The sequence below is a fragment of the Pseudonaja textilis genome, chromosome 5 (assembly GCF_049901715.1).
Source record: "Pseudonaja textilis isolate UNSWEBS1 chromosome 5, rPseTex1.2, whole genome shotgun sequence".
Lineage (NCBI taxonomy): Eukaryota > Metazoa > Chordata > Lepidosauria > Squamata > Elapidae > Pseudonaja > Pseudonaja textilis.
The window spans coordinates 56,459,010-56,470,473 of record NC_141994.1 but is presented as its reverse complement, the minus strand read 5'-3'; the positions used below and the strand labels follow the sequence as shown (position 1 = coordinate 56,470,473).

Below are 11,464 nucleotides of genomic sequence, written 5' to 3'. Positions count from 1 at the left end.
AGTTTACACAGGGTTTTTGTTTTGCTCAGGAAACGCTTGCCAGAGAAGTGAGCACCCTTACAAGATCACACCTCAACTGATCATGGAAGAGCCTGCTTCAAATATAGAAATCATACCCACAGAAGAACATACCTGTAACTCAGGGTTGAACTCTGAAATTTTTGCTGCTCTGAGCTTGCTTGTTACATGGATGTTACCTAAGTTGGGTAATGAAATGTCTGCACAATGTCTGCACCAAACAACAAAATTCGGAGAGCACAAGAGCTCTATTGAAACGTTATATCACCATTGGAAGGCGTATCAGTGCTGCTAAACAATTCGGCTCTGGGCTTCACCAATGAGCAAAGACGTATTTCCTATTTAACGTTCATTGCATCACACATAGCAAAGCAGCCAAAACAAAGAAACAAACAATAATGCACCTTTCTCTATCACCTCCATTAAAAGGATTTTCTGAGAAGTGAGACATACATATGTCAAAAGTCTGAACAAAGCAAAATTATATTCAGTTTCAGGAAATTATTAAAAGCAGAATTGTTTAAGGAGCCTTTGATTTATAGACGTCATCATCTATTTTTACTGTATTTTAAAAGTAATCTGTTTTACTGTTATGTAATTGTTCTCTGGGTGATTTATGATGATTTGCTAAGAATTTCTTGATTGCAGTGGGCAAGAAACTGAATGCATATTCTTTTTCTACAAAAAATTATTTTTTATCAGGCTAGACAACAAAGACATGATTATGGTATTAGGAAAAGCTTACAATAGAAAGGGGGGGAAAAAAGCACAGCTTAACCCTCAGTCCAAATCCCATTTGCTTCATTCCTTTTCTTTTAAGTCGACTCAGAAAATACTTCCTTAGAATCAGTCAGGAAAATAATGTTATCTGAAAGCACAAACAATAAGAGACACCATCACACATTTGAAGATGTATCAACACAAGAAGCTGAGTTAAGACTACAATATACGTATATAGATATATATTGCTGGATTTGGTGAGCAGCAACTTCATTTTTTCAGATTTATCTTTTCCAACTTGCTTTACAGACTATTTGTATAGGTAGTCCTCGATTTAACAACAGTTTGTTTAATGACCGAAGTTACAATGGCACTGAAAGAGTGACTTACGGTCGTTTTTCAAACTTACAACTGTTGCAGTCCTGGGATCATGTAATCACCTTTTAAGACCTTCTGACAAGCAAAGTCAATAGGGAAGCCAGATTCACTTATTAATCATGTTACTAATTTAACACAAAAATGGGGCAAACTTAACAACTGCCTCACTCAGCAACAAAATTTGGGGCTCAGTTGTGATCATAAGTTGAGGACTACCTGTATTTGAAGATACTGGAATTTTTTACATGCACCATATCAACTTGCGTGAGGATCACTCTCTGCTTAGTGGTATCTAGCATGCTAGTTACTATAAGCCACCTAAGAGCCAGTGAAATTACGGTAATTATGGGATTAGAAGTCCCAACTTCAAGTGCCTACTCCACTGTTAAGCTCATGGGGACCTTCTCTTATCCATCAGTCTTTGAACAGAGACTTAAAAGTAGCTATGGAGGTTTTTGTTCAAGGGAGAATGTGCTCTTAAAAAAAAAAACAGAAACATAGCAGAAAATACTTATATCTTGGGTTTTAGATTCTGGCAGTGGTTTGCTCCCAGAGCTTGTTATTTAGTTTCCGAACATTTCGTTAACAGATTAGGTAATATCACCAGTGGGACTTGTTAAAAATACCTTGTTCTATTCCTCTTTAGCTTATGTATGCCTTGTGTACTGGTGTGGTCATCTGCCATGCCAACAGTTGCCACACACATGAATTTACTGAAGCCTGGTGTTCTACAAAAGCATATTAAGAAGCATATTAATTTAGATCCAGCATATGAACACATAGGAAGCCAGACCATTCAAACGACTAATCGATAACGGAACTGACCAACTTTTTAGCAGTTGAAAATAATGCCAAACATTAATGCAACCAACTGACCACACCAGCACAGCAAGACATATATAAGCTAAAGAGGAATAGAACATGACATTTTTAACAAAGTCCCACTTGATGTTACCTAGCATGGTAACAAACGTTCAGAGCCTAAATGAGAAGCTTGGAGAGCAAACCACTGTCAAAATAGAGATGTAATAGTCTTCTTCAAGTCAAGTTCACTTCTAAATGTGTATGTCCATGCAGCTCTCTGGACAACAGTGTGGAAATATTTGTCATTTCCCTCTTTCAGGATGTTTACTCAGTCTAACCCAGGGATTCCAAAACTCCATGTTAATATTGCTACAAACTACAGGCTCTAGAACAACAGTACAATCCTTTTTCTTCACTCTTAATTCCCCCCATTTGTCAAAGAGATAGAAGAACCTGAACACAGCATTACATCATTAAGGAAAGATGGTCCATAAAGGGCATCACCAGCCTGTCATTTTTGGACTTGAAGAGACATACTTTCATGGGAAGTGTTGGCTGTGAAAATGGCAGAGCTTATAGAAATGGCTACACTGATTTGTTTGGTAAAGGAAAGAACAACAATGACTTTTACAAAGGACCTGAAACCTTTTATTGACTTTTCACTGAGAATGGATAAAAATAAATTGTTGATTTCTAGATTTATTGATTAAAAAGGGTGCTATATGGGAAGAAGGGAATTATGTTACATAATTTGGTAAGGCAGAAATAGGGTTAACTGTTTGTAATTGGTACAAAGAAGATTGGATGTCATTTTTTAAAATATTTTTCTTGGTTCATTTCTACTTTTCTCTCATTTTTTTTTCTTTGTATTATTTTTAACATTTTTGTAGCTTTTACCTTTGTAAAAATATTCAATACGTTTTTAAAAACTTTCCTTCCTTCTCCTGTTTTTAAAGTCTCTCTCTTGTAACACTAAGCCCAGCAGAGAGAAAACGCAGGAGGAGGAATCAATGGCCCAGGCAGACATTCAAGTATTTCCTGCTTCATGCCCGTACCTGAACTTTTAGCCACAGCTTACTTTCCCTTACAAAGCAAACACAACATTCTTTGCAAGATAGAAAGTGACACAGTTGTCTGTGGGTTCTCAGACAATCTTGCCTCTCTTGTATCTATCAGATACGTTCGGCTTCCACCTCCATAGTCTCCAACCCAGTATGGTAGGGGAGGATGAGGGCTGTAATTTAAGACGGAACATTGTATTAAGAACTTTGTGCTCCTGCAGACATTTTAAAGAAGAGCATCCAAGAGAGACATCTAGTGGAAGAAATGGGGATTCAAGGAGACCTAATCCTCTAAGTTTAAGAGCCTCCAGGAAGCAATGCAGGATCCACCTTCACTTTTAGCACATGCATTTCAAAACATCTTACCTGCAATGACTGTTGTGGCTTGCCGCCTCACGTTGTTTTTATCTATATATTCGCCATAATCTATCTTTCCTTCCACATAGATCCGAGCACTGTCAAGAACCAAACATACAAATAATAGCATATTAATTGCAGCTCTTCTTTCTATATTTTCCTGTATTTATTCCTGTTCTGCCTTTATTATTTTTACAAATAAACTTCTGCCTTCTTCCTTCTTTTTTCCTCATAACAATAACACCGTGAGGTACATTGGGTTGAGTGATGGATGAAAGTCACTCAACTGCCTTTCATGGCTAAAGTGGGACTTGAACTTACAGTCTCCCACTGTCTAAATCAGTGGTGGCTACCCTTTTTGGGCTCCTGTGCCAAAAACTGTGCAAGCGCTTGCACGCTCACGTGCTCCCCCACGCCCCCATGCATGCGCGCACAACCCACTCACCCACACTTCCGCCCCCTTACCTGCACTGCGCCTCACAATTGATTTTCGACAGGTTTGAGGCCTTTTTCGGCCTCCCAAAGGCTTGAGGAAGGCTTCCACAGGCTGAAAACTAGCTCTGTTTTGTCACTTCCAGAATTTTCAGAAAAAACAGGAAGTGACAAAACGGGGCTAGTTTTCGGCCTGCAAAACCTGCAGAAGCCTTCCTCAAGCCTTTGGGAGGCTGAAAACCTGCCGAAAATCAGCTGTGAGGTGTGCGCATGCGCAGTGAGGTAAGTTTACCTGCAGCTCACGTACTGGCACAAATGGCATGCCATAGGTTTGCCATCACAAGTCTAGCTTGAAGCCTTAACCACTAGATCAAACTGGCTCCCAGCTCTTTATTATAGTAAAGGATCAGAATTAAGCATACTTCGGCCCATTTCTTCTGCAGCTGGATCAATCCAGAGCTCTGTTATCAACTGCAGAAGCCTTCAGGAAAGCCTTGCTGGCCTTGCCTGCTGAAGAAATTCCTGAAGGCCTCTGACAGCGAAAAGAAGGCCAGGGCAACACACGTGAGGGAGTTAGTGAATGACATCTCCCCACCCCCTGAAAATAAGACCTGGTGTCTTTTTTATTGGCAGAAGAACATATAAGGCAGAGTCTTACTTTTGGGGAAACACGATATGTATCCACCTAATTTCCTAATTTCCCCCCCTGGGGGGAGTATTTTTTAAAAAACGAAATGATAGAGAGTTGTAGCCTATTTTTTCTTCTTACCACCAGCCCCAATAAGAAAAAAAAAAAACCTTTGCTCTATGGTATTGTTTCTTAACCACGGCAACTTTAAGGCAGATGGACTTCAACTCCCAGAATTCCCCAGCCAGCTATGCTAAAAGTAAATGCAACTCATAATCTGTTCATTTCAAGTCTGTCTCCAGCGCAGAGCAGTACCAAGGACCAGAGTACAATAGAAAACAGCACACCCAAAAGAAATAAGATACAGCCACCTTTTGAGTTTATCTTTGGGAAGATGATTAGAGTTTCAAGAAAGGCCAGCTCCTCCCAGACAGCACTAGGCAAGACATGATTTATGAACCTGGAATGCTAGAAATAAACTCTTATTTGAATGGAGCATGTTGGAAAAAGTTCACCCAACACCTGCATCTCAGTTCAACTTACCCTTTCTTCACAAACCGATAAGCTAAGTCTCTCAGCCCTGGCCTGAACACGGAAACTCTGTGCCATGTAGTCTTCTGTGTAACATCATCTAGGTCATAAAACATAGAAAAGATTTTTAGCAACAACCAGAGATCCTGCATATCTCCTGAGTGTTGGCTATAATAGCGATGGGCAAACCAGACCCCAGTTTGCAACTCCAAAATATCCGAGATTTGGTGGCATGGTTATTCAGATCATGCGGCCTCCCTTGCAATCTGGCCCACCCTCAAGGATGGCACACATTTGGTCGTGCACAATATCAGTGGCATCACTATAATACCTAACAGTGGCATCAGTACAATACATGGAGTGGCTGTGAGTTAGGCCCCTTTGTATCCACGAGTTTTATCATTCTGGATGAGGTTACACTAGCCCAGACAGACCAGGTTCATTAACTTAGGAGTCCTCTCAGATTCATGGTTCCTGCTCAAAGAACAGGCAGCAGCTGTAGTGTGGACGGCCTTCGCCCAATTCTATGTTCTGTGCCAGTTACTTCCCTCCTTGAACAGGGAGGGTCTCTGTGAAGTAATTCATGTCCTGGTCATATCCTGACTCAGTAACTTTTGATAACATACTGCATTCATCTTGCCATCAATTCTAACCAGGAGTGGGATTCAACCGGCATTACTACCAGTTTTGTGTCTGCTGCTCTTCAGAGCTATCGGCTTTATAGAACCAAGCAGAACCGGTAGCATCCCACCCTGATTCTAACCAACTTTCCTGTGCCTTTGTAGCTTACACATCCCCAAAACATCAGCAATCCACTTCAGTGTTTCACAGTAGGTATGGGCACTTTTCATCATAGGCCTTGTTGACTCCTCTCCAAATGTAGCATTTATGGTAGTGGTCAAAAAGCTCACTTTTGGTCTCATCACTCCAAATGACTTTGTGCCAGAAGGTTTGAGGCTTGTCCCTGGTGTTATTTGGTGTATTGTAAGCAGGATACTTTGTGGCATCTGCATAGTAGTGGCTTTCTTCTGGCGACTCGACCGTGCAACCCATCTTTCTTCCAGTGCCTCCTTATTGTGCATCTTGAAACAGCCACACTACATACTTTCAGAGTCTCGTGTATTTCACCTGAAGTTATCTGTGGGTTTTTCTTTGCATCCCAAACAATTTTCCTGGCAGCTGTGGCTGAAATTTTAGTTGGTCTACCTGACCGTGGTTTGGTTTCAACAGAACCCCTCATTTTCCACTTCTTGATTAATGTTTGAACACTTTATATCCCTTTCCTGTTTTATACAGTTCAACTACCTTTTCCCACAGATCCTTTGACAATTCTTTTGCTTTCCCCATGACTCAGAAGCCAGAAACATCAGTGCAGCACTGGATGAAAGATGCAACGGTCTGTCAGGAGTCTAGGAACTCACTGACCTTTTATACACACAAATTACAAGCAAACAGATCACAGGTGAGGATGGTTACCTTTAATAGCCATTCAAACCCCTTTGTGCCAACCTGGGTGCATGTTATCAGGCCAAAATCGCCAGGGTATGTAAACTTTTGATCAGGGTTATTTTGGTAGTTTCTGTTGTCATTATGATTTAAAAAGAGTAAACACAGTTGATTGATAATAAATGGCTTCAGCCACACACTAACCATGGAAAGAAAAGTTTTTGTGTTATCATTCATATTCTCTGAAAAATGGTCAAGAAATCATAAATACTGCCAGGGTATGTAAACTTATGAGCATAACTGTAATTAGAGATTAATGTGTATGTATGTATGTGTATGTATGTATGTATGTGTATGTATGTATGTATGTATGTACGTATGTATGTATGTATGGCATTCAGCTTTGTTCAGGTATTTTCCCACGTCATTGTAGTTGTGCTTTTAAAGTTGTAGCAACGTTTCGGCAGAATCTCATCTGCCATCATCAGGCTTCTGTATAGTGTTCATCTACAGAAACCTGATGATGGCAGATGAGATTCTGCCGAAACGTTGCTACAACTTTAAAAGCACAACTACAATGACGTGGGAAAATACCCGAACAAAGCCGAATGCCATACATGTGAGTACCCGAGAAAATTTAAGAAAACATATATGTGTGTGTGTGTGTGTGTATGTGTGTGTGTGTAATCTGTATATGTAAACATGGGAAAAGAGAACATAGATGCATGCATATCACTGACATCACAACACAAATAGCATACAGTCTCAAAGGAGACTGAGCCCATACATAATTCAGTTTAATGCCAAAATAGTCAACAAGCTACTGCACCACACACTTACCTGCTTGAACCACCTCACTGTCTCCAGATCGCCACATCTCATTGGTGGCTAGGCTGAAAATTGTGACAGGGTTTTTTCCTTCCATTTGTCTCATGACCGGATCCTGTCCTACTCGACCAAGCAGTTGGACACGATTTAAAGCTAAACAAAACATCAACAGCAGATGGTAAAGAAGAATGCATAGAAGATGCATTGTGACTACATGACCCTAAGAAGCCAGACCTCCATTCTTTGCCCCTTGAGAAGCTACTTACATCTTTCTAGGGTTGATGAGATCTCAGACTCATGTCTTACAAACTGGCGCATCACCTAGAGAAAGAAAATACATAAGGCAGCCATTCCAATTGCTGACATCATTCCATAGAGAGAATTTTCTCTCAACTACATTTAGATTGTAGATCCCATCCAGCACAGCCACTCTGACTTTGAGAGTTGCAATTCCCCCATATGGGGGAAGACTGCAAGAGAACTTTCCCAGAGTGAGCCTTACACAACTGGTAAAAACAGGCAGGTGAATAGGAAAATACATAACATGTTGCTGTTTTATATGTGATGACTGTCATGTTATCCCCATATTAGCAGCTGTCATCCATGCTGATATATTTACTAACACACACACACACACACACACAAGGATTAATCAAAAATCCTGAGCAGAGTTCTCATACTTTAGCAATGAGCCTATGAAATGGTAGGACAGGCAAATATCTGCTTTAGGTAGCTAGATTAGAAAACAGGAGCCTCCCAAATTAAAAGCCCTTATTCAGGAAACAAGAGCAACCTCTTCAGTCAACAGTTGCTACCCAATGTCAGAAGGCAGGCAGGTTAGTTTTTTTTAATGGACATTTAAAATCTTGCAGAAAATGTGCATAGTAGAGGAAAATCATTGGAGAGATTTGTAACCAATGTTAAACCATAGTTTAGTTTCATCTGTTTGTTGAAGAATCCAATATAGGCTTTCTTCACTCATAAAGCCATAAACCAGGACCTACAAATCACAGCAACTAGGTTCATGCACTATTCTAAGCCCTTAAGTAACTAAACAAACCACATTATAGCATTTGTGAACCAGATCTTGATCTGAATTTTATTTTAGAGGAAGATACATAGTTCCTCTTTCTTATTGAAGCTTTTCTTCTTCCTTAATTTCTGAACCAGTTTATTTCAAATTCAGTTCTTCTAGTTGTTAGACTAGCTCCTGATGATTATGAAGAGGTGGGGAGAGGGGCCTTATACTAATGCCTCCAAGTTTATTCCCTCATTGTTGCCATCACTAGTGACTGCTTTTCCTCATCTTCCTCCTCACTATCACCTATTAAGCTATTTATATCTGGCAGAGAGCCAGATATAAATAGCCAGCAGCTGCTACTGTTGCCTTTTCTCAAATTGCTATTTATTTACTATGCTACTTCTCTGGGCCAGAAGAAGGGAATGAGTTAATGAGTAGCATGCAAATTTATTTTTTACAAGTTCAATTCTCATCATCATTTAAAGGTCCCATAATCCCTTGCAGGGTGGAGTCTGGGCAACTGAATGGAGCTAGCAGAGTGTTTTAATGGCCCAGGTGCCTTTCCTGTCGCCAATACAGAGTTTTGTCAGGCAGATATATTCTTAGTGTGCCCTTCTGTCTCTGCCTAGGATCAAACTCACAACCTCCTGATTGTGAGGAGAGAGCTCCACTTCTAGGCCACCGCACCACTTCACAAGATCAGTTGTCATACATTATGAAAAATATTAAGAGAAGACTGAAGCAGACTCTTCCCTGATTCTCAGGGATATAACCCACTGAGCCTTATAAGATTCTGTTAAACTCCACCAATGTTTTTTCAAACTTGGAAACTTTAAGTTGTGTAGACTTCAACTCTCAAAATATCCCAGACAGCATGAAATTAAAGCCCACATAGTTTGAAAAATACTTATAGACTATTTTAATAAAATGTGTTCTAGTCATCCTGTGGAGAGGGGAACCTCCTGATCTGCATTTCCTTGAATGACTGACATTATCCAACCTCCCCACTCCCATGCCTCTATAACTCCAAATCCATTCAGCCACTAGACATACTGTTCAAAGATGGGAGAGACAGTCCAACATATAAAGCCCAATGATCATACATAACTTTCATAAAAGCATGCCTCCCAAATCACAAAATGGAATACCTGAAATAATGGCCTGTGGAACATTGTTGCTGTTTCATTTGTTGATTACTTTTGGAGATGTTCTGAAAAACAAACAAAATATTAAAACAGTCCATCTCCAAGTAACAGTTTAATGTTGGGAGTATGCAAAGATTGACAAGGATCATTAATTCATTACTTCACAACCTCATATCCTTTCGTTGCATTAAACCATTACCCCTATCATCTTCTATCAATGCTTCAACTAGTATTATCCAGGGAGATAAGTAAATTGAAGAAAAAATGCAGTTCCTTATGACTTTCTACTGCTAACCTAGGAGTGGACTTAGATAAGTCTCCATGAATGAACTTGATTCAAAAATACTTGGCAGAATACTGTTTATTCATTACAGTAGTGTCCTGTGCAGCTGAGCTTCATGGCCTGGTTTTCATTTCTGCATCTATTTTTTTAAAAAAGATACTCAGGTGCAAAAATAGAACACAAGGGAAAAGAAACAAGAAATGAAAGAAGAAAAAGAGTCACCAAGAAATTGCAGTGCATCAATCCAATTCCATATAGAGGTGGGCAGAGAGATCAGAAATAATTTATCAATCACTAGCTGAGTTCATGCATTGTTCCAAGTCATAATATAATTTGTTTTGCTTTCACTTCATCCATTGTATGAGCCAAACATCACACTAAAGTATAACCTTATGTTTTACAACTCACATAGGTTATGTTACAGCCCAGTCATGGGCAAATAAGCCTGAAGTCATGTAGTACAGTATAAGTTTTTGGCTTGCTCCAGTTGATATGCCGAGTTATATACTACAGAAAATTACAAAGTTGTATCTTATAAAAATTCATTTTGGGGACCAGCATCAGAATTAATAAGTCTCCTTACGGAAGAGCCTTTGAATGTATCTGATCGCTAGGAGGGGAAAATGACTTGATGGCACACAGTCAAAGAGCCATCATAATTTGATAAAGAAAAATAACTCAAAAAAGTAGATCCCTGTGCAAGATCGAAGACTGCCAAAAAGTATTTGATATTTGTATGCAGGATAAGGATTCCTCCCTCGCACCAAGATTTCCAACAGAGCTGGAAAGACATTTTTGATGGGGACAGACTGCAGCCTCATTCAGTACCCAGCAAAGATACTAGACAAAAATAGTATAATCAGGTTAGGAGAAATGTTAAATATGGGTTATCTTTGTGACTTAGTAATCCTTCATCCATAGTTCATATCTTAGCAAATAGTATTCTTTGAAATCATTTTCTTGGTGAAATAAAAAAAAAATTAGGCAGAGACTTGCGAAATCAAGCGAAGCTTTAAGGAAAATAAAGTTGTAGGGTTCAAAAAAAGTTGCTTCCCACTAAATACTCAGGAAATTAAACCTTTTATCTGCAGGGCTTCGGTGTTTGCAAGAGAGAGGCGGGAAAAAAGCGAAGCCTCCCGGCGATGGATTCTTTCCCTCGTGAGCACGTGGTCTACTTTCTATGCTCTCGTCCCCTCCAGACGCCTTCAGCCAGCATGCCGGCTGGGCACGATAGGCTTTGTAATCCTACATACCAAGACGACACCCCATTTGGGGGGTTATATTGACACCTACTGGGGAAGCATTCGCTGGAGACGAGCCCTAAAACTTCATCGGGATGCTGGATTAGGAAGTCGCAAGCAATATTATTTAAGAAGTCGTTCCGTTCTCTCCCGCCACTCGCTTAGAAACGGGCGCAGACCGCTTTGCCCGGATGTTACTCACTTGTTTGCTTTCCAGCGGACGCGAGCAAATGCCTCGCCGTGCACAGCCAACACACGAGAAAGCCTCACGTGACTTCCAGGCGCTTCCTGTATATTTACCCAAAGGGAAGGCTGCTCGCCATAGAGATGCCGTGGGCTAGAGGGGTCTTGGGAACCGTAGAATAGCGAGATCGCCGGTGGCTTCCGTTTACACCGGAAGTTTGAGCTGTGATCCGCCTTTTTTTTTAACCGTTGCCGAGTTTAACTCCCTTATTCAGCAGCGCATCTTGAGAGGGAAAGTGCCTCTCTCCCACTCCCTCCCTCCTTCTCTATCCCTCCTTCCTCTTTTCTCTCCCTTCTCCCCTCCCTCCCTCCCTCCCTTCCCTCTCCC

The 11,464-nt window shown here is 40.5% G+C and overlaps 1 protein-coding gene across 2 annotated transcripts; it reads right to left on the bottom strand.

Annotated features, from left to right (window-relative positions):
• Positions 1-691: 691 nt before the first annotated feature.
• SSBP1 (single stranded DNA binding protein 1) lies at positions 692-11,222 on the bottom strand. 2 transcript variants are annotated; one of them, XM_026723147.2, is made up of 7 exons: positions 11,096-11,222; positions 9,373-9,434; positions 7,470-7,524; positions 7,216-7,356; positions 4,942-5,029; positions 3,348-3,436; positions 692-886 (listed from the first exon to the last, which is right to left on the bottom strand). In XM_026723147.2, exons 2-7 carry the CDS (start codon positions 9,394-9,396, stop codon positions 834-836), a joined length of 450 nt encoding a protein of 149 aa, XP_026578932.1. In that variant the 5' UTR covers positions 9,397-9,434; positions 11,096-11,222; the 3' UTR covers positions 692-833. The 2 variants fall into 2 exon arrangements, with proteins under 2 accessions (XP_026578932.1, XP_026579009.1); XM_026723224.2 differs by having other exon boundaries at positions 10,946-11,159.
• Between the last annotated feature and the right edge of the window lie 242 nt (positions 11,223-11,464).

Bases quoted from the DNA above. Each gene is read 5' to 3' on its own strand.
- SSBP1 (XM_026723147.2), bottom strand. From the start codon at position 9,396: ATGTTCCACAGGCCATTATTTCAG. The intron at 7,357-7,469 runs GTAAGTAGCTTC...TGTTTTGTTTAG, and splicing joins CTCATCAACCCTAGAAAGAT to CTTTAAATCGTGTCCAACTG. The intron at 3,437-4,941 runs GTAAGTTGAACT...GGTTCTTGACAG, and splicing joins TATCGGTTTGTGAAGAAAGG to TGCTCGGATCTATGTGGAAG.